This window comes from Eurosta solidaginis, chromosome 5 (assembly GCF_040869045.1).
Source record: "Eurosta solidaginis isolate ZX-2024a chromosome 5, ASM4086904v1, whole genome shotgun sequence".
Taxonomy (NCBI): Eukaryota; Metazoa; Arthropoda; class Insecta; order Diptera; family Tephritidae; genus Eurosta; species Eurosta solidaginis.
This window is the reverse complement of record NC_090323.1, coordinates 83,156,026-83,178,544: the sequence shown is the minus strand read 5'-3', so window position 1 is coordinate 83,178,544 and position 22,519 is coordinate 83,156,026. Positions and strand designations below refer to the sequence as shown.

The following is a 22,519-nucleotide window of genomic DNA, read 5'->3' as shown; positions in this document are numbered from 1 at the left end:
ATCTGATGCTGATTTATTTGCAGTGGGATCTCTATGGTCTAACTAATGCTTTACTTTTCAATTATATCTACAGTTCAAATTAGCACTTGTTAGCAAGGGGGGATTTCCATAGGATTTCTAAGGGAAAATTATTTTGGTTGGCAATGTTGGTTGGCCAGGAGACGAACCTTTTCCTTCCTTAAAAATTTAATTAAAAAACAAATAAGCCACAATTACTTGTTCTACTTGTAAAAATCTGAGTCAATTTAATCCTTTTCGGAGGATTTAGCATACGTAATCTGGATTTTGAATGAAATACATATATGGTATTCAAAAATAGGCAAGTGATCTAAGCCTGCAAGTGGGCCTTATTCTAATATCATAAATCTGCCGTCAATTTAAAAACGCCCTATATCAGAATATTTTTCCGAAACACCATATCTCGTGATTTGTTTCAAAAACGCCCTACCGGTTGAACAGCACCCAATGAAAAATTGTTTTTATAAACACCCTATCTCACTTCCAAATGTATTGAATTTATGCTCAGGTTGTCAATTAAATATATTTTTACCTGTCTCATAAGAAGACTCAGCACCTTGCTCCTGCATGGCGAATTTTCTTCTCCTCTGAATCTTCTTATAGGGCAAGATCTGCTATACGCAGACGTCTTTGACAGCAAGTTATTGGATTTCTCCACTCTAGGATTCCTCCTGGATCAGCGCCGTGTCAAACGGACCCTCCTCAAGGGTTACAAGCAGTTCTCGACACCATCTTACTGTGTTCATCTGTAAGCCTCGCAGCCTTATTTGGCTGTTAGTTCTCCTTCAATACCTTCGTCCAAACGTCTGCGTTCTCCTCCTTCACCCTTGTTCTAGGGACTTCAACGTCCTTTTCTATCTCGCCCACTTCAAGCGTGTTAGTCCACGATTACACATGCACCAATCTACAATAAATCCACAATAGTTAATCTACGCATTCACGTAAATCCCATCCCTAGGAAGTTTCACGTCTTTTTTTTATTTCGTGCTTCTACTTGCAACCTAGAGGTTCTTCTTTTTATATGAAAAAAAATCGGCATCTCTAAAATTGTTCATAAATCGGTAATTATTATCCAAGGGAAACATTTATATGGGAAATCTAATTATTTAATTAACGATTAGCAGTTAAGTATAAACTTGAAAATAATCTCGCTATATGTAAACTATGTCTTAGGACTGTAGGTTAGGTTAGGTTAAGTTGTAGCTGTCCTGGTCTTTCTGTTCCGTACTCTCCTTTACTCTAAACTGTCCGCCACAGCAGCGGCATCGGGAAGGCTCCGTTGATATATAACCAAATATACCAACAGGCTGCAAATCATTTTATAGGCACGGTCCACATATCACTCTGGCTTACAGCGGTTGGCAGTTCTTGGTCATCTACATCCCGCCGCCCAGAAGTAGAACAGCGAAGATGCATGCTTCTTAACCACTCCGTCACGTAGTCGGGCGTTATGGGTTTTTAACCATTCATAGGTTTAAACAATTTCGAAAACTTCTTTTGACCTAAATTGGAAACCTCTCAATTTTACCATTACGTTTTTTAATTTTGTCCGGCTTACAAGTATAAATTCTGCACATTGTTTTTAAGCAAAACCAAGAAGATTAAAAAATCAAAAAATATAAATTTGTATACGTCCTGTTTTTAAAACAAAATCGAAAGCTTAAACTTGCTGCTGAAAATATGAAAAATTTAGATTTGTGAATAGTGCTGCGAGTCATAAATTCCTTTTCAGAACATTTTGTTATACACATGAAGCTTATCATTACGCTTTTTTACATAGATGTGATAGCTCAGTGGGTAGACCACACTCGTGCAATCCAGAGCACGTCGGTTCAACACCAGGCCACCGCTCACTAGAATTTCACTGTTTATTTATAACTGTAAATGTAAAAGTCTCTAGTTTAAAATTGGAACCCAGTTTTGAACACTCATTTGCACGAAGACCTGTATAATCCACATTTTAAACCTAATATTCATAAATAGATAAGTAAAGCTTTAACGAAAGCAAGTTTATCTAAATACGGATCGGAATCGGAACCGAAAACAGAAATGTAGCCATGGAACAGATACACATATCTTAGTTTGAAGAGGATAACGAATAAAATAATACAAGAAAATATATATGTGATGTGATTTATTTGATCTTTTAGCCTGTGGGCTTATTGAACTCCTCACACAGTAGAAAAATGTATTTTCAAGTTTCCTTAGCTTAGAAATAATTAGTATAAGATACTGCAATATGGATGACAGCCATATTGGTTGGTGTAAGTAGGACGAGCAACAATCCCCTCCTACGTCATATAGGGTATTCCAATGAGCCATCCAACTCTTGATCACGGAACGATCTGGATCCGTACAGTGAGAGTTGGCAGCACTAAACTAATGTGTACACATAATAGGGTGCCTGCTATTTTCAAACCTTTTTCCCGAATATCTTCATATAATTTTACTTACAAAGCTAAAACAAATTATCAAACTAATAACTAGTATAATTCGTTTTTCAAACCATGCCACAACTGCGATATATTTTCCATATAAAACCGTATGGAATTTTACATTTAAAAAAAGGAAGAGTACTAATGCTTAGCAAAAGGGTCGGCAGTTAAAACTCGTCCAAAAACGTCGGGAGATGAACAAAAAGAAGCGTTCTGAACTAAATAACCGTCGTCCCAAGGCTGATATTAAAAATTTTACTTCTGTCAGAAGTTTTGTGCAAAAATCAATTGCATATTATGTTGTGGCTCTTCTATTTTTCAATAAAAAAATTTATATTTTTTCTATCATAATTTTAGTCCTCCGACTAGCGGTGAATAAATTGAACACATCTTAGCGTTTTCGTCTGGCCAGGCGAAATTTTACACTTTGAACTCTATCCACAATTATTTGAGTTTTTATTAAAAAAAACTCGTCGCACACTGTGACTACCCAGAAATAAATTTGAAATTTTATTGATAAATTTTGAAATGAATACGAACTATGAGGTCTTATAGGCTAACTAATATGTTCGTCTAGCCAGAGGATAACGCTAAGATATGACATAATCAACTTTGGTACAAAAAAAAGAAAAAATATAAAGAAAAAATATCGATTTCCGAATTATTATAAAGACCGCCTCTAAACTTTAAAACTCACTAAAGCTTTTCATGATCGGGTGGATAGCAGTAAAGTTATTAACGAAAATAAAGTCTTCTCGTCTGGCCAGGCGCCGCAGTCTATCGGAAGGTTAAATGAATATAATAATTTGTTTTCAGACATTAAATAAAAATGTATGGGTTGTCGAGTGGAAACAATTCGTTAAATATCGGATGCCCTAGTGCATATGTCTGTAAGTGCTATCAAGTAAAGAGGGTATACTTTCAGAAATTCCCAATATTTGCCAGTTATTTCATAATGAAACCACAAGTCCCAAAAAAAATGAAATAACTCCCAAATGAAATAAGTCCCAAAAAAATGAAATAAATCCCAAATCAAAATTTGAAATGGTATCTTTATACTATATAATCAGTTACAATGAGATTTGAAAAATACAGCAAACTATTATGTGCGTGGCGGTAGCCACGGTTATATCACACAACCGGACTTGGCATGGCGTAGCCCAGGGTTATTTTTTATAAGCGCCTATGCAGAAAAGTGTTCCACGCAGACTTGTTCCTTTAATTTTTTACTTTTAATAAATTATGTTAATTTCATAAAAAAAATGCGATTTTTTAAACACTATTCAAGTTTTCTTGTAATTTTAACTTTTACATATGTACATAATAGTTTGCTGTATTTTCCAAATCTCATTGTAACTGATTATATAGTATAAAGATACCATTTCAAATTTGCGTAGTCCACCCTTCTGCGTAGAAGGACATCACCGTGGCGGTGTCCCAATAAGTCCCAATTTGTATGGAAAATATCTGGGAGTTATTTCACTGCAGTTGCATGTTAAATTTTCATCGGTATCTGGATCAGGTTTTGTTGGGACGCATTTATAGATATCAGCTAAATTACTTGCGCTTGTTGTTGTTAGACATACGTGTTTAATAATGCTTAGTTGCCAGATCTTTAGCTCTTTGATTCATGTATGTACATGTGCACCTTCTATACATACATATATAGGAGTGGGAGATGAAATAAAGTGGCAGTGAAAATGGGAGAGTAGCTAAAGGGATGTGCAAGAAGATGAAGAAGAGAGTGAAAGGGAGAATATGAATAAGAAACATTAAAAAGGGATGGAAGATAGAGCGGCCGAGGGAGGTAAAGAGTGGTTATGACAACAAATTGATTTAAAAATTGATGTTATTGTATAATTCAGGAAACGTTTTTAATAATAATTTTCAAATCAACAAGTAAGGGTGTCTCAGTTCGGTTGTAACCGAACTCAGAGTGAGTGAGTGAGATACCCTTTTAAAAATCTTGTACATAAAAGTGTGCGTGATCCCTAACAGATTTCGTTAATCCTTTTTCGAAGCATTATTTATAGCAGGGATGTACCTTAACGTTAAGCTAATCGTTTATCAAAAAATATCCCCCGTTTCCGTTGAAACACTTCGAAATATTATCGATAAAGAAATTATCAAGATAAATTGTATCTCGTTTTTAACCGAAACGAAAAGCTTTCGTTAACGTTAAAAACGTTAACAAAAACATGATAATTTATGTTTGAATTGTGCTGGCAATGCTAAAGCCATGGTGAAGCCGTAAGGTGGTAACAGCGAGCGGACATACACACAAACTCCATGTAATTTGTTTGTGTAATTCGTTGGTGGTAATGTCAAAGATACTCTGAGAAATGTTCGTACTGTCAAAATTCATGAGAAAAGTTGCAATCAGCTTCGCTAATGGTTTCACCTTTAATGACTCCGCCATCAATCAGCTTTGCCAGCATAGTTTGAAATTAATAATCAACATAAACGATATGATTTCGTTTTGATATGGCAGAAAACGAAACAAAATCATTTCGTTAATTTGACGTTCTGACGAAAAGTCATTTCGTTTCGTTTATTAACGTTAATTATCGTAACGCAATGATATCGGTTCGTTGGTTAAACATGCCAGATTTATAGTAAAGGCAACCTCTCTGTAGAATTTTGTTATGATAGGTTTAACGGCGAATGAAAGATGACGCTCCGCCTATGGAAGCAGAGGTAGAGAGCGACACCACTCCAATTGCCGCCGGTTGGCAGAGAGAAGGAGCACCTTGTTGGACGGTCATAACCGTTTAAACGGTTAAGCGCCAATTAAGTAAGTAAGTAAGGTTTAACGGCTTTTGATTTCTGGTTGATAATTGATTTTATCACAAGTGGGCGATGCCACGACGGTTTTCAAAAAAAATTTCAAATTCTTATCAAGAGTCTGAATATCAGTCCATGCAACAAGTTTCGACATTCTATGTGTATTATTTGCTTAATAATCAGCTTTTTTGTGTTTTCCAAAATTTTATATGCATAAAAACTGGGCGTGCTTATCATACGATTTCGCTCATTTTAAATATCGATAGGAGATAAGTACCAAGGAACCTATATACAAAATGTCAATAAGATATCTCGATATTTAGTTACGTTATCGTGTGCACAGACAGACGGACGGACGGACATGGCCAAATCAATTCGTTTATGCCGTTACGAGCAACCGTTATGCTGCCAAAGTTGATATACTCTGTGTGCAAATTAAGCTGAGAATAAAAAGTCAGATAGAAGGAATTCGATTTTTGAATACAGCAAAGTAATGCCTGTGGTCTAAAAAGTACATATATACATATGTATGTTATGAAGTTACTTATATTTTTTTACTTTTTTGAAAAAAATCACAAGATAACTTTTAAAAGACGACTTTTATAATGAAAGTCAAAAATAAAATTTAAGAGTTGAAATACTGGTGAAAGTTTCGACATTTATGTTTGACTTCTACTTTCTTATTATAAAAGTAGAAAATAATAATAAAATTTTTTGTTAATCAAAAGTCATAGAATCACTATTAAAATTTTACTTTTATTTAGGGACTTGTATGCAACAACGCATATTTACCGTATGCTTTGTAACCATCCTATTATTAGCTTTATAAACACTTATCCTTTCCTTCACTTATTTCGCAGGGTTTTACATATCCCGATGAAGCTGGCTACCCCATCGAATCTCACGTGGCCAAGTACTACATAATGGGCACACACTACAGCGATTTACAGCCGGATTATGCCCAACTACATAGTCCACAAATGGTTGACAATTCTGGTTTGAGAATTTACTTTACAAATGTGTTAAGGCCAAATGACGCTGGTATCCTCTCAATTGGTAATTATTGCTAGATTGTTATCTTATTAATATTATAAATGTGAAAGTATGGATGTTTGCAACATGGAGTGTAAGCAGTCCCTGGAGAGATTCGGGACAGCGGGAAACATACATCTATATTGGGTCCCAGGGCATATGGGAATAAATGGGAATGAAAAAGCGGATGAACTAGCTAAAAAGGGCGCATCCCTTGAAGCTTGCTCCGTAGACGTCCCAATTAGACTGGGCGAGATTAAGCGAAGGCGAGAGGTGCACATGATCGACCAAGCGGGAAAGGCGTGGGTTCAAGCGCGAGGCTGTAAAGTGTCGAACATTATGTGTAGGTCTTACAACCTTAGACTAACAAAGTTGATTCCATCATTAAAAAGAGAGGGATGTAGACTCATGACGAGTAGTCTGACTGGACACTGCCTTTTGGCGTCACATGCCTTTAAATTAGGCTTGGTCAGTGATAGCAGATGTAGGAAGTGCGGGTTGGAGGAGGAAACGATCGAGCACGTTCTGTGCTCGTGTCTTGTGCTTGCCAGGCTAAGACTTCAGCTATTAGGAGTTATACAGCTGTCATATCTTGAAGCAGCAAGTGGCTTAAGTCCTAGGGAGCTTCTAGTATTTGCCAAGAGGACGGTGTTATTTTATAACAACGGTCCTGGTTTTTGATAGGGTTTTTCAATTTGGTCGTTAAAGCAAACTTCTGGTAACACCACGGACTCATTCAGTATATGTGAGATCCTCATGGACCCGCCAGTTCAACCTAACCTAACCCAACCTTGCAACATGGATGTTTGGATGCCCAGACGTTTGTTTTGTTACTAAATCACGCCAGAACGGCTGAGCAGATTTTGATGAAATTTCACGCAGAGATAGACATTAGAAAGGATCTGCTGACTTAATTTAATTTTAAGTGGGGTGGGGTCATGGACCCCCTGGGAACATTACTTTTTAATTACTTTTAGCCTATGTTACTTTAATTTGAACAGTGATAATAAGCCTGCCTTACAGAGGTATATAAATTTTGGGTAAGTTTCCATATACACCCCCTGCTCCCCTAATCACCCCTCTGAAACAGTATCTTTAAACTGCTATACATTTCCGTGTGTTTGTCATAGGGCAAACAAATTTACATGCACCCCCTCCTTTCGTAGGGTACATGCCATTTTTCGTGTTAACTCTTTTGTTTAATTAAAACAAATCTGTCCTTGAAAATAAAACAGCTAAGTTTTGGCGAAACAAGTAAGGAAGTCTAAGTTCGGGTGAAACCGAACATTACATACCCAGCTGTACACTTTAAATGCTGATGTTGTTTGTTTTGTGTGCTTAATAGTTTTCAAAGGCTGCGCAATAATACATGTACATATGGTTCTATTCTGAACTAATTTTCGTTTAAAAGAAGCAAAAAGGATAGAGAGGATAACACCAATGACCTTGAGCGGGTAATAATGCAGTTTTCCTTAAGATATGGGGATTTCCCTACTGTTTATTTTAAAATAAAGATATAACAGGACAATAAAAATACGATTGGTACAAAACTATTTTTCGCTAATATTTAACTTACTATTTTTGCCTACAACCCTTTTTAAAGTCATTTGTATAGAAGTGGGCGTGGTCCTTAACTAATCTTATCCATTTTTTAGAAATATTTCCTGCTATAAGGAAAATATGTGTACCCAATTTTGTTACGATATGTAAATTTTTCTTCGAGTTATGGCCTCGAAACGTTGAAAATTGCTCAGACAAAAAAGGGGCGGTGCCACACCCATTTTCCAAAATTTTAGTGTTTTCCAATTTAATGTTATAATTCAATTTAGAAAGTAAAATTCTATTGATACAAAGCTCTTTTTCGCTAAGATAAAGCTTATATTTTAGTCTACGACCCTTTTACAAATCTTTTATAAAAGTGGGCGCGGTCTTTAACCGATCTAGGCCATTTTTTCTAGAAATATTTCCTGCTATAGGGAATATTTGTGTACCCAATTTTATTACGATCCGTTAATTTTTCTTCGAGTTATGGCTCCCGAAACATAGAAAATTGCTTTGCCATAAAAGGGGCCGTGCCACGCCCATTTTTTTAAATTACCATTAAATTTAAATACCATTGATATAAAGCTCTTTTTTGCAAAGATATAGCTTATTTTATTCGTCCACAACCCTTTTAAAAATCTTTTATATAAAAGTGGGCGTGGTCCTTAACCGATTTCGTTAATTTTTCTTCAAAGCATTCTTTATAGTAAAGACAACTTCTCTGCCGAATTTTGTTACGATAGGTTTAACGATTTTTGATTAATAATATTTGTAAAATTGATTTTATCACAAGTGGGCGGTAAAAAAGTAAAAAGTTTTTTCAAAATTTTATCAAGAGTCTCAATATCAGTTTACACGTCAAATTTCAACATTCTAGGTGTATTATTTAATAAATAATCAGGTTTTTTTGTGTTTTCCAAAATGTTATATATATAAAAAGTGAGCGTGGTTATCATCCGATATCACTCATTTTCAATACCAATCTATTCTGAGACCAGATAAGCTCGGTACCAAATTCAGTGAAGATATCTCAATATTTACTCAAGTTATCGTGTTAACGGACAGACGGACGGACATGGCTCAATCAAATTTTTTGTTTCGATACTGATGATTTTGATATATGGAAGTCTATATCTATCTCGATTCTTTTATACCTGTACAACCAACCGTTATCCAATCAAAGTTATAATAACCTGTGTAGAAGTACAGCGGGTATGAACACGTAATATTAACGTTGACAACAGTGTACATGCAGCACCAGTTACCTAGCTTACATTCTAATATGATGTGTTGCACTAATCGTAAAGTATTGTTTACCTGTTAATCCTTTTTTCAGGTTTGTTGCTTTGCTAATATTGATGTTCGATCACCTAAACATCAACAATGCCTCCTAGGAAAGTAATATCGGTTGACGTAAAAAATTTGGTTGTACAGCCCAGAAAAGAAAAAAAATCATGGTGTGAAATTACAAAAACTTTGAACTTGAGTCGAGCTAGAGTACAAACCATTGTAGAAAGCTTTGAAAGTCGTTCTACTGAAAATTCGAAGCCCAGTGGGCGTCCGAGCAAACTATCTCGCCGAGACTTCATCTTACATTTGAAAGAAGTGGACAAAAATCAAAAGTTTTCTGCTTCAAAATGAGTCGAAGATATAGCAAACTCATCAGGTAATTATGCCCGTCCCAGAACAGTACAAAGAATTCTGAACAAGAACGGCTTTCACAGCAGAACACCGCGTAAAAAGCCTCTTATTTTTGAAAAAAATTACCGTAGAATTCGCTTGAAGTTCCCGAAAGCACACAGGAAAAGGGGGATGGGTTTTTGGCAAAAACTTTCATATACTAATGAGGCAAAGTTCAATATTTTCGGTAGCGGTAGAAGAATAAAACTGTGGAGGAAGAAAAACACTGCACTCGATCCGAAGAATCGGTATGAACTGTAAAGCCATGGTGGCAGCAGTGCCATGGTTTGGGAAGCTGTGAAAGCGATTCGGAGGCAATTAAGGGACAGTTCTAACCCTTTGGAGCTAAGTGATTCACTGTAAGCTAAAAATTACTATTTTCAGCACTTTTGAATAACAAGTTAATTTTTTTTCAATTAGCTTTCGCCAATATGACAGGCTAAACAATCCGGCATTCTAATATTTGCTAGATATTCTTACCAACTCCTTGCCACCATTGAAACAAAAATTTGGAGTTTCACCAATTGTAAAATTGAGTAAATGTCTTCGTTTTTTCGCATAGAGAAAAGGCGTTGGAAAGGACCATTAAGGCGGTCTTAGCCAATCTTGTTTCAGTGAGGTGCTCAACATTTTGGAACAGTTGCTTTGTCCACAATGGATAACTTGGCTGACTGATACATTGTCATAAAAAATAGAATTTACGTACTTAGTAATACAGAAATTTCACATTTTTCCACTCAGCTTCCGATCTAATAATAAAAGTATCAAATTTCAAAACAAAAAATTACTTACATTTTGTTTTCCTCTCGTCCGCCTGTAAAATATAATAGTGTTTTCTTTTCTGAAACAAATTGTTGCCTAATAAATGGTAAAGCCTTAATAGAGTTACTCCTACCCCAGAAAATTTTCAACATTTATAGTGCATGCAAAGAACATAAATGGCTACCCCGTGTATTAGCTGATTTTCACAAAAGCACTGTCAATGGTTATAAAAATTCATTAGCAATTATTTTCTTCATTTCAATTTTCTTCGATAAAAATTTGTGAAGTTACGAAAATAAATTGTCACGATCAGCTGGTTTAGCAGAGTTGCACTGCCACACCGCGGCTTTATGCACGCTTTGCGTTACGAGCAGCCAACAGTTTTCACAAAAGAACGAAATACCCCGCAAAAGCGTTAATTGCTTTTTAGAATAGAACAAAATATATTTACAACCCTTGCGCTGCGTACAAAAAGCGTGACACTTTTGCCAGAAAAGAAAACGCTATAAATGAACAAATTTGGGTTTCCACGCTGTTCATTTCGCCCGATAAGGGCGAATTTTTTTCGAACACGAAATATTGTTTCACCGCCCTCTGCGATAGGGTGAACAAACTCTGTGAATATTTTCGGGTGAAAATAAAACTCACGATAAGGGTGAATATAAGCGTGTTAAAAACCATATTATTCAGTGTTACCTGAAGCTGTTCATACTAAAACAGGTTATTTGCGAACTGATTGTAGACTCTTGTCAATGATGTTTTTACTTTTCCTTCCCATATATTTGCTATGTAAGGATTTGAACCAAGCGCAGGAATTGATCGTATTCATTCACTATTAGATTGATTACAGATATACAGTCCTACTTGCGCCGCCAAAACTAATTATCTTAATTTCCATAAAAATTTGCATAAAAGTTGAAAGGTGACTACGGTCTAAACATAAGTAAAAGGTAAAATTTTGGGTCCAAATGGGCCAAAGTGACAACGGTAGCTACACCATAATGAGGTAATAGCCTTAATTAGGCCTTAGCAATATTTTAGAAACGATTCGAACGCCAGCCGGGCTATATATCGTTCGCAATTTGTATATAAATAAAATTTCTGCACAAATAATAAAATGTAATATAAACAAGGAAGGGTCTATAGGTTCGGGTGTAACCGTACATTAGATACTGATCTTCTATCATATATGTATATCACTTACCTTAAGTTTTTTGACACCAAGTATTATCAAAAATGTGCGTGTTTATTAACCCGTTTGGTCCACTCTTTATAAAGAAGAACTGTACTTTTTCTTTCTTTTCACGATAGGTCAATTCATCTTCTACTTATCGCTCGAAAAACATAGCTGAATGATTGCTCAGAAAAGGGGAATGCTTGTTCGAAAAAGGGCTGTGACGCGCTAATTTCCTAAATTTATTTATTCATCCGTTTTCTAGTCATAAATACACTTTAGAAGTAAAAAAAATGGATGGATCCGTTAATTTTCCAGACTCATTTGTTATAGCAAGGGTAATAATTTTACAAAGTTATTATACTCTGTGAGCTTTGTTCAGCTGAATATAAATAAAATGTAATAAAATCAAAAATATGTATGTACATATTTTTCTGTCTCTTTATTAGCGTCTCGAATGAAAGCACCTATTGCAAGCGCGTTCTTAATTTCATGTTGACTAAAACGAAATTATCAAAATTGACAGCACTTATAATTTTCCATCTGTTTGCCCATAGCAAAGTATATTATTGTTGCATTTTACATTCTTTGGCTTAACACGCAATGTGTGACTGCCCTGGGGATGTCGTGAATTGCTCCCCCGATTTTTTAAACGCAGCTGGGGTTCGAATAAAATATTGGTCTCTAGCAACAAGAACACGGATAAACAGTTTCGGATCTAGGGGTTCGCTGTAAGGATTTAGGTTTGTTTTTATGATCAAATATTTATCAACGTGCCATAACTTATACTGCCCGCAATTTTTGTGTCTAGTGAAATCCGACTCTATAGCATTTTCATGTCAAATGAAACTTTTTTCATTTTAAATGAAACTTTTCATTTCAAATGAAACCATACTACTAAGGTAATTGTCAATATATTTATATCGTACTTTATAACGTTATTTATCAAATTTTTCTTTAATACAACTATTTCTAATTAGTCACATTGAAGGCAAAATTTTTGCTTTAATTTTCTTTGTGAATTTAAGCTGCAGTTAAGGTCGGCTTAGTTTAACCTTGCCTTTTGATCGTTTACATTTTTTAATAGATAAAGTAGCAGGGTTATACGCTAGGCAATTTATATACTCTAGTTTTACCACCCACTGAAAATAAGCACCTATATTTTTTAATTGTATCTACTTCTCTTATATATAAAGCACATTCTTCTTCTACATATACTTTGTTAATAACGTAGGAATAAAGCAACGTAGTGAACAAAGAGATGGAACCAAAGAGCATGATGTGAGCGTATTTCCTATTCACTGTCTGACACCAACTAACACATCGGTTGAATCCTCTGTATTATGCTTTAGTCTTTGACCAACGTCTTACCAAACAACATAGAACGATAGCAAGGTATTGAGAGAAACATTACTTTTACCAACTATATAGTAGAGCATGTGGACTGTGGAGAGATCTTTTTTAACTATGCTGAAAAACATAACCGTAAAAAGTGATCTTTTCTACTCTATGGCGCAGTTACATTACACTTCACTCGTTTGGGCCTTTGAAAACATATATATTTGTTTTTATTCCATCATTTTTCATTGTATATTATATTTAAATGTAATACTTAGAATATATATATTAGAATGGTTCAATTTATTAACCGATATCGCGCCATCGATTTTTCGATAGGATTTGGGGTCAGGAAAAAAAGTTTCACTACGGATACCCAAAAAAATAATTTTCGAGCCTGCGAAATAAAATTTTTTTTTTTACTTTGATTTTTAAGAGTTCTTTCAAGACCTACTAAAAAAATTTTCATATGTATACCCTGTCCGACCCAAAAACGTCCGCTAAAAACGTTGGTATACATGAAAATTATACAATCAAATGAAAATTTTATAGTGTTCATGTGTTTAATGTGACAAAGTGTACCACAAATCGATGGTACCGATTTTATATGTAATTAATGGTGTAACTTTTGTAAATTTTATTTATTTTTCATTTGTAATTTTTTCAACCGCCACATCTAAAAATATTACGCCCCTGATGATGCCAAGGAAATTTGGCGAAACGTTGGGCCGTAATTTGGAATAAACGTTGTTTTCGCACTACAACGAAATATATCAGAATAGTTTAAAGGAATCTTAATCTCCGAAAATTTCTTTAGTAGGTCATGAAAAAACCCGTAAAAATCAAAGTCAAAAAAAAGTAAAAAAAAATGAAATTTCGCGGGCTCGAAAATATTTTTTTGGTTATGCGTAGTGAATCTTTTTTTCCTGACCCCAAATCCTATCGAAAAATCGATGGCACGATATCGGTTAACAAATCGACCCATTCTAATATATATATTCTAATTATTACATTTAAATAAAATATACAATGAAAAATAATGGAATAAAAACAAATATATATGTACGTCTTCAAAGGCCCAAACGAGTGAAGTGCAATGTAACTGCGCCATAGAGTAGAAAAGATCACTTTTACGGTTATGTTTTTCGAGGTTCGATTCGAGCTCAAGGCCAGAACAATAATTTTTTTCTAATGATAATTATTGTTATTTTTAAATTTTTCTAAATTTGAAAAATTGTATTTTGTTTTTGGAATAGTAAGTAGAAAAATTTTCAGACAAACCTGCCATAGCTGCGCAGATAGATCCATTTCGAAGGGTGCCTAAGCCTTCATCATCAGTACGCTTTATGCATACTGCGCTAACCATTTAGCTATACAGCGGTGGTTTGTTTGACTGGCAAATTTGCTACTTCTATTCCTTTTTACCAACTATATTTATTCAGTGCTGCGCCATCTGGTGCAAATCACTGATAATTCTGGATTTTTGTTTATTGTCTTTTTGAATAAAAACAAAAACAATTGTTAGTAAACCATGAGCACTTGGGAATGTCAAACAAAGTAATTGACAATAAACCAAAAATCCAGCATTATCAGTTATTTGCACCAGATGGCGCAACACTGAATAAATATAATTGGTAAAAAGGAATAGAAGTAGCAAATTTGCCAGTCAAACAAACCACCGCTGTATAGCTAAATGGTTAGCGGAGCATGCCTAAAGCGTACTGATGATGAAGGCTTAGCACCCTTTGAAATGGATCTATCTGCGCAGCTATGGCAGGTTTGTCTGAAAAATTGTGTACTTACTATTCCAAAAACAAAACACAATTTTTCAAATTTAGAAAAATTTAAAAATAACAATAATTATCATTAGAGAAAAATTATTGTTCTGGCCTTGAACTCGAATCGAACCTTGAATCATTTATCAATAGGCCGATAAAAACAAAAACAATGGTTATGTTTTTCCGCATAGATAAAACAGATCTCTCCACAGTCCACATGATCTACTATATAGTTGGTAAAATTAATGTTCCTCTCAATACCTTGCTATCGTTCTATGTATGTTGTTTGGTAAGACGTTGGTCAAAGAGAAAAGCATAATACAGAGGATTCAACCGATGTGTTAGTGGGTGCCAGACAGTGAATAGGAAATACGCTCACATCATGCTCTTTGGTTTCTTCTCTTTGTTATCTACGTTGCATTATGCCTACGTTATTAACGAAGTATATGTAGAAGAAGAATGTGCTTTATATACAAGAGGAGTAGATACAAGTAAAAAATACGTAGTATGTAAGTTACCTTGCGTATAACCCTGCTACTTTATCTATTAAAAAATTGAAACGATCAAAAGGCAAGGTTAAACTAAGCAGATCTTAACTGCAGCTTAAATTCACAAAGAAAATTTAAGCAAAAATTTAGCCTTCAATGTGGCTAATTAGAAATAGTTGTCTAAAGAAAAATTTGATAAATAGCGTTATAAAATACGATATAAATATATTGACAATTACCTTAGTAGTATCGTTTCATTTGACTTGAAAAAAGTTTCATTTAAAATGAAAAGTTTGATTTAAAATGAAAAAAGTTTCATTTAAAATGAAAAAAGGTTCATTTGAAATGAAAAAAGTTTCATATGACTTGAAAAAAGTTGCATTTGAAATGAAAAAAGTTTCATTTAAAATGAAAAAAATTTCATTCAAAATGAAAAAAAGTTTCATTTGACCTGAAAATGCTATATCTTTGAGGAATAGTTGCATTTTCGTATTGTAGCTGACAAACGCTAGCTTTCTTATCTATACATGTAGCTAAAAATATATAAAAATTTGTGTGCATTAGTGCGTTTAAAACTCAGTAACGGCCTGACCAATCTCAAGAAGAAGAAAAGAGCTTATGTTGGAAAATTAATGCCAATAAACCTAGGTTATTAATATTTACTCATTAACTAAACGAATACTCATTTAAGATTCAAAGTGAAACACAAAACAAGGTTTTGAATTTGATGTTTACTTGAAAAATCATAAATTTCCCAAATAAAAATTATAACACAGTCCAGAGTTTTGTGTATTTGATATGGGAAACGTTGCCATAACAAGTATCAGCTACAGATCGTGAACAACTGTTTATACCTTTGATGAAAATGAAATGGTATCTTAAGTTTGTCACGTATCTTAAAATTGTAAGTCCTTAAAGGAGAAGAGATAGACCCACCAATAAGTATACCGAAAAGATCAGGATGAAGAGCAGAGTTGATTTAGCTATGTCCGTCTGTCCGTGTGTCGGTTTGTATGCAAACTTACTTAATTGGCGCTTAACCGTCTAAACGGTTATGGCCGTCCAACAACGCGCCAGTCGCTCCTTCGCTCCGCCAACCGGTGCCAATTGGTCACACCAAGGGAGTTTAAATCGTTTTCCATCTGGTCCTTCCAACGGAGTGGGGGCCGCCCTCTACCTCTGCTTCCATAGGCGGGTTCCAATAGAAACACTTTCTTGGCCGGAGCATCATCTTTCATTCGCATAACATGGCCTAGCCAGCGCAGCCACTGCGTTTTAATTCGCTGGACCATGTTGATGACTGCATATAGCTCGTACAGCTCATCATTAAATCTTCTTCGGTACTCTCCATCGCCAACGCGTAGAGGTCCATAAATCTTTCGAAGAACTTTTTTCTCGAACACTCCCAAAGCAGCTTCATCTGCTGATGTCATGGTCCATGCTTCTGCCCCATATAGCAGGACGGGTACGATAAGTGACTTGTAGAGTATGATTTTCGTTCGCCGAGAGAGGACTTTACTTTTCAATTGCCTACCTAGTTCAAAGTAGCATTTATTGGCAAGATTGATTCTTCGCTGGATTTCAGTGCTGATGTTGTTGCTATTGTTGATGCTGGTTCCCAAATAAACGAAGTCTTTTACTATTTCGAAATTATGGCTGCAACCCTAGTGTGGTTGCCAAGGCGCGTATACCCTCACTCTTTGCTCGATGACAGCAGGTACTTCGTTTTGTCCTCATTCACCATCAAACCCATCTTTACCGCTTCTTTTTCCAGTTTGGAGTAAGCAGAACTAACAGCGCGGGTGTTTAGGCCGATGATATCAATGTCATCAGCATATGCCAGTAATTGCAATTTTTGAGATTTTTCAGAAAAGAGGATTTTTGTCATATCTTCTTCAATTTATCAGATTGAAGCTCCAAACTTCACCATATTCTTTCTTATATTTCACATATTTTTGTCCGAAAAAATGGATGAGAACGGTCGTATATATAGTATATATCCCCACAACCGATTGTTCAGATAAGAAACTTTTCGTAATTTCTGCCACATTTTAACAGCTAGGAGCTTTAAATTTCACAGAATGCTCACGTGTAGAGCATTAATTGTTGTCTGAAAAAATTGTATAGATCGGTCGTATAGATGGTACATATCCATATGACCGACTGTTCAGATAAGAAACTTTTCGCAATTTCTGTACCATTTTTACAGCTAAAAGCTTGAAATTTCACCAGATGCTTACGCATATAGCATACATATGTAGTTGTCTGAAAAATTATAGAGATCGGTGGTATATATAATATATACTGTCATTTCTGCCCCATTTTTGACGGCTAGACGCTTCACATTTCATGAAATACTTACGCTTACGGCATATATTGTTGAGATAAGTGATTTATGGTAAAAGCTATTTCATGCAGCCCACAAAAACCGCGCAACTTTGCATCCTCACACAAAGTACCTACCTACTTTTTATTACATCTATACTAACTACATATATAACAAGTAAGGAAGGCAAATTTCGGGTGTAACCGAACATTACATACTCAGTTGAGAGGCGTGCATAAATAAGGGAAAATCACCATGTAGGAAAATGAACCTAGGGTAACCCTGGAATGTGTTTGTATGACATGTGTATAAAATGGAAGGTATTAAAGAGTATTTTAAGAGGGAGTAGGCCATAGTTCTATGGATGGACGCCATTTAGAGATATCGCCATAAAGGTGGACCAGGGCTGACTCTAGAATTTATTTGTACGATATGGGTATGAAAAGAAAGGTTTTAATGAGTATTTTAAAAGGGCGTGGGCTTAGTTCTATAGGTGGACGCTTTTTCGAGATATCGCCATAAAGGTGGACCAGGGGTGACTCTAGAATTTGTTTGTACGATATGGGTATCAAATGAAAATATTAATGAGAATTTTAAACGGGAGTGGTGGTAGTTGTATATGTGAAGGCGTTTTTGAGATATTGACCAAAATATGGACCAGGGTGACCCAGAACATCATCTGTCGGGTACCGCTAATTTATTTGTATATGTAATACCACGAAAAGTATTCCTGCCAAGATTCCAAGGGCTTTTGATTTCGCCCTGCAGAACTTTTTCATTTTCTTCTACTTAATATGGTAGGTGTCACACCCGTTTTGCAAAGTTTTTTTCTAAAGTTATATTTTGTGTCAATAAACCAATCCAATTACCATGTTTCATCCCTTTTTTCGTATTTGGTATAGAATTATGGCATTTTTTTCATTTTTCGTAACTTTCGATATCGAAAAAGTGGACGTGGTCATAGTTGGATTTCGGCCATTTTTTATACCAATACAAAATGAGTTCAGATAATTGCCTGAACTGAGTTTAGTAAAGATATATCGATTTTTGCTCAAGTTATCGTGTTAACGGCCGAGCGGAAGGACGGACGGTTGACTGTGTATAAAAACTGGGCGTGGCTTCAACCGATTTCGCCCTTTTTCACAGAAAACAGTTATCGTCCTAGAATCTAAGCCCCTACCAAATTTCACAAGGATTGGTAATTTTTTGTTCGACTTATGGCATAAAAAGTATCCTAGACAAATTAAATGATAAAGGGCGGAGCCACGCCCGTTTTGAAATTTTCTTTTTTTGTACCTTATTTGTACCTTTTGTCACCATATCATTACTGGAGTCGAATGTTGACATAATTTACTGATATACTGTAAAGATATTAAATTTTTTGTTAAAATTTGACTTAAAAAAAAATTTTTTTTAAGTGGGCGTGGTCGTTCTCCTATTTTGCTAATTTTTATTAAGCATACATATAGTAATAGGAGTAACGTTCCTGCCAAATTTCATCATGATATCTTTAACGACTGCCAAATTACAGCTTGCAAAACTTTTAAATTACCTTCTTTTAAAAGTGGGCGGTGCCACGCCCGTTGTCAAAAATTTTACAAATTTTCCATTCGGCGTCATAGGTTCAACTCACCTACCAAGTTTCATCGCTTTATCCGTCTTTGGTAATGAATTATCGCACTTTTTCGGTTTTTAGAAATTTTCGATATCGAAAAAGTGGGCGTGGTTATTGCCCGATATAGTTCATTTTAAATTGTGATCTGAGACGAGTGCCCAGGAACCTACATACCAAATTTCATCAAGATACCTCAAAACTTACTCAAGTTATCGTGTTAACGGACAGACGGACGGACATGGCTCAATAAAATTGTTTTTCGATGATGATTTTGATATATGGAAGTCTATATCTATCTCGATTCCTTTATACCTGTACAACCAACCGTTATCCAATCAAAGTTAATATACTCTGTGAGCTCTGCTCAACTGAGTATAAAAATGCTTATATGGGCAATGTTTGTAACGGATAAACCCAAGAAGTGCCAAACCGATTTTTATAATTTTTTTAAAGAAAGTATTGACCAGGGCCGCCGAGAGAAAATCCGGGCCCGGGGGCAAAAAAAAATACGGGCCCCCATACTAAAATGAACGAATTCTCAAAATCAAATTACCATATTTTACATATTTATATGCATTTGTATATACAAAGTATATTTAAGCGTCTACATGCATACGTATTAGGCTGGGTCGATTTATTAACCGATATCGCGCCATCGATTTTTAAATAGGAAGAAAAAGTTCCACTACGCATACCCAAAAAAATAATTTTCGAGCCTGCGGAAAAAATAGCGAAAGGGTCAATTTTTCAACCAACACTTCCCAAAACCCAAAAGATATCTGGTTTTTTTTTCAAAAAACTGTTATCGCCAACGTTTTTACAAACATACATACATGTATATCGCTGTATAAGAATTTGCATCATACCGAATTTTTCTGCTGGAACAGAAAACGAATTCAACTTTATGCTACAAAGCCAACGCCAAAAACCAACAACACCTTATGCGGGGTGCAGACACGTTTAGAGATTTTTAAAATTTGTTGAAATTTAAAATGATTGCTATATAAGAAAGGTGATTAAAGGTGTGTTTTGTTTATTTTCTGTAAGCAAAAAGCTTGGATAGCATTTTGAGATTCCCGGGCCCCTCCAAAGCCCGGGCCCGGGGGTAATGACCCCCTCATCCCCCCTCCCCCCCTTCCCGTCTCTTCGGGCCTGGTATTGACGCAAATAAACACCCTGCGCTTTTTATTTTTTCCATTTTCACAAACTAAAGCCCTTTATTTTTAGGATTAGGTTGATGAAAACCCGCAAATAATGCAAGCATAATACTATTTTCACACAGACGGCTTACTGAATAATAAAGGCAATTTTCTACATTAAGACGCTTATTGAGTTCAATCTTCCCTACAAAATTCGAATCTATTATTATTTCATTAGTAGCTAATCGAATGCCTAATGAAGTCAAAAGCACAATGCAACTCTTTTGGCAGCGTTCCGCTCCCGTTTCCGCTTCTTAGTTTACATTACATTTATGAGCAGAAAGAAAAATACAACACAGTAATATGTGATCAATTATGTTTAAAAATTGTATTTAATAAAAATAAATTATATAAAATATAAATTGTTTATTATTTTATTCTTAAATGTATTACAGTAAAGTACTACTATAAGATTTCGAAATAACCATAAGCATAAGTATCAATATGATTTTCTCGTACAATTCGCTTATCATCCATATTGCTTAGAGCTACTTTATAAATATTTTGTGTAAGTGTTCATAATTTTGTAGGCTTCCTCATCCAAACGCTCTAGGTGTGAGCAATTGCAAGTGTCTGGGCCATCTGTGCTATTAGAATTAGACCAAACACAGTTTTCATAGTGTTCACCGAAATGATTTTTTATTTTACTTCATTTATCTCAATACTCAATTTTTGAATGAATTTCGAAAAGTCTTTTCCTCTGCTCTTCAGGTAAAATATATTTAAATTGTTTCAGAAAATTAAATATGTATACTGCTGCTGACGACGACGACGACGAACACATGTTTGTGATTACTGAACCTTCATATGCAATTTATATCGTACGAAGTGTGCTCATATAATGCTTCTCGTTTATGTAATGTCTCCGTATTGTCTTCCGGAAATTCAAAGCAATAAATATTTAAAGTACGCTGTATATAATTGCTGTAATAAGCGCATTTAATTCCTATTTCACAATTATCGTAAACTAAATTGAAATGTCTATAAAAAACCTTTGGGCTTTCAAGAATGTCTCCTATTCTCTTTTCCTTTTCAACTCATAATTCTTTAAAATTGTCAATAGCCTCTAGAATGGTGTATTCACTTTTTTCACACCATGTGACTCACTCCTTTGATCGCGGATCGTTGGTATAAAAGATCCCCCAGGGCTAAAAGATCCCCCCAGGGCTCTGCGTTGTTGTTGTTGATGTTGTTTTTAATAATGAGGGGTTGAGCTCAGGAAAACTCTGATCTAACAATTGAATTGTTACATTTATTTTTAAACATAATGAAGTTTTTGGAATATTTTATTCAAAACTAGTCTGTTTACTATTTTCAAAATTTCTAAAGCTGTTTATATTTTTTTCTTGATTCATAAATTGATTATAGGGATAACTTGTTCCATAACTTAAGTGAAACAGGTAAATAAGCAAAATTTTTATTAAATTAGCTAATTTCATATCGGTTTTCTTATTTTTATCTATACACGTATGAGTCACATTATGCAATGATCATATTATATAGTCAGAATGATGTAGCTTGCCAGAAGTTTATATACGTGGTTATATAAAGCAATCTAACTACTAAATATACGTATGCAAAACGATAAATTAGATGGATTTGTTGCAATAAACAAGATTTGACGGTGGTCGAGTTCAAATACGGGATATTGATAATTTTTACTCCTAGCTGGTGATGAGGAACCAAAAAATTTAGTAACTTTGTAAAAGTCTACGGTGTGTTGCGGTCGTAAAGGTACAAATCGCTTGCTGACTGCAGCTTCTGCTGGCGCAAGCAGCGCTTCAAATCCCTACTGTCCTTGAATATTCTGGGTATCGTTCCTTCGGATGATCCGATGCCAACGTAGATTTAATGTGGATGAGGTACTCGATGTGTGCTCGGGTGTTGGCTTTACAACCGCAAAGTAACCCTTAACACAAATGAAACCGGGCAGGTATGGATGGCACTGAACGGCTAAGTATGAACGCAAATATATTTTTAGACGTCACTATTATTTCCTGGGGTTTAAAATATTTGGTAATTTTTTCTACTTCATCTGTAAATACTCCAGGTATTCCGACTGAAAACCACAAGTATACTCTCGATAGCAAATTTTGACTTATTTCCTTTAGGTTATGTCGGATATGCTTGCATATAACGTAATTATATGCAACTGCCGAACCGCAAACTTTTATGGATTCGAGAATTTTTACTATATGAGAAATTTACTGAGAAATACTAATGAATTTTGGGACGAAAACTGATTGATTCATGTACGTATGTACGTCGAATGGATGTGGTGGACTTAACGCTGACGCAAGTAGCAAGTCTCACCGCGAAACTGCGCAAAACTTTCAATAAATGCTTTA

At 35.1% G+C, this 22,519-nt stretch overlaps 1 protein-coding gene across 5 annotated transcripts in view; it reads left to right on the top strand.

Moving 5' to 3' along the window:
* Nucleotides 1-22,519, top strand: part of olf413 (DBH like monooxygenase olf413) — a 945,383-nt gene that overhangs the window by 758,252 nt on the left and 164,612 nt on the right. For all 5 annotated transcript variants that reach the window (XM_067787443.1, XM_067787440.1, XM_067787441.1 and 2 more), the window contains one exon: nucleotides 6,098-6,293. In XM_067787443.1, the coding sequence (XP_067643544.1) occupies nucleotides 6,098-6,293 (196 nt within the window). The remainder of the gene's footprint in view (nucleotides 1-6,097; nucleotides 6,294-22,519) is intronic.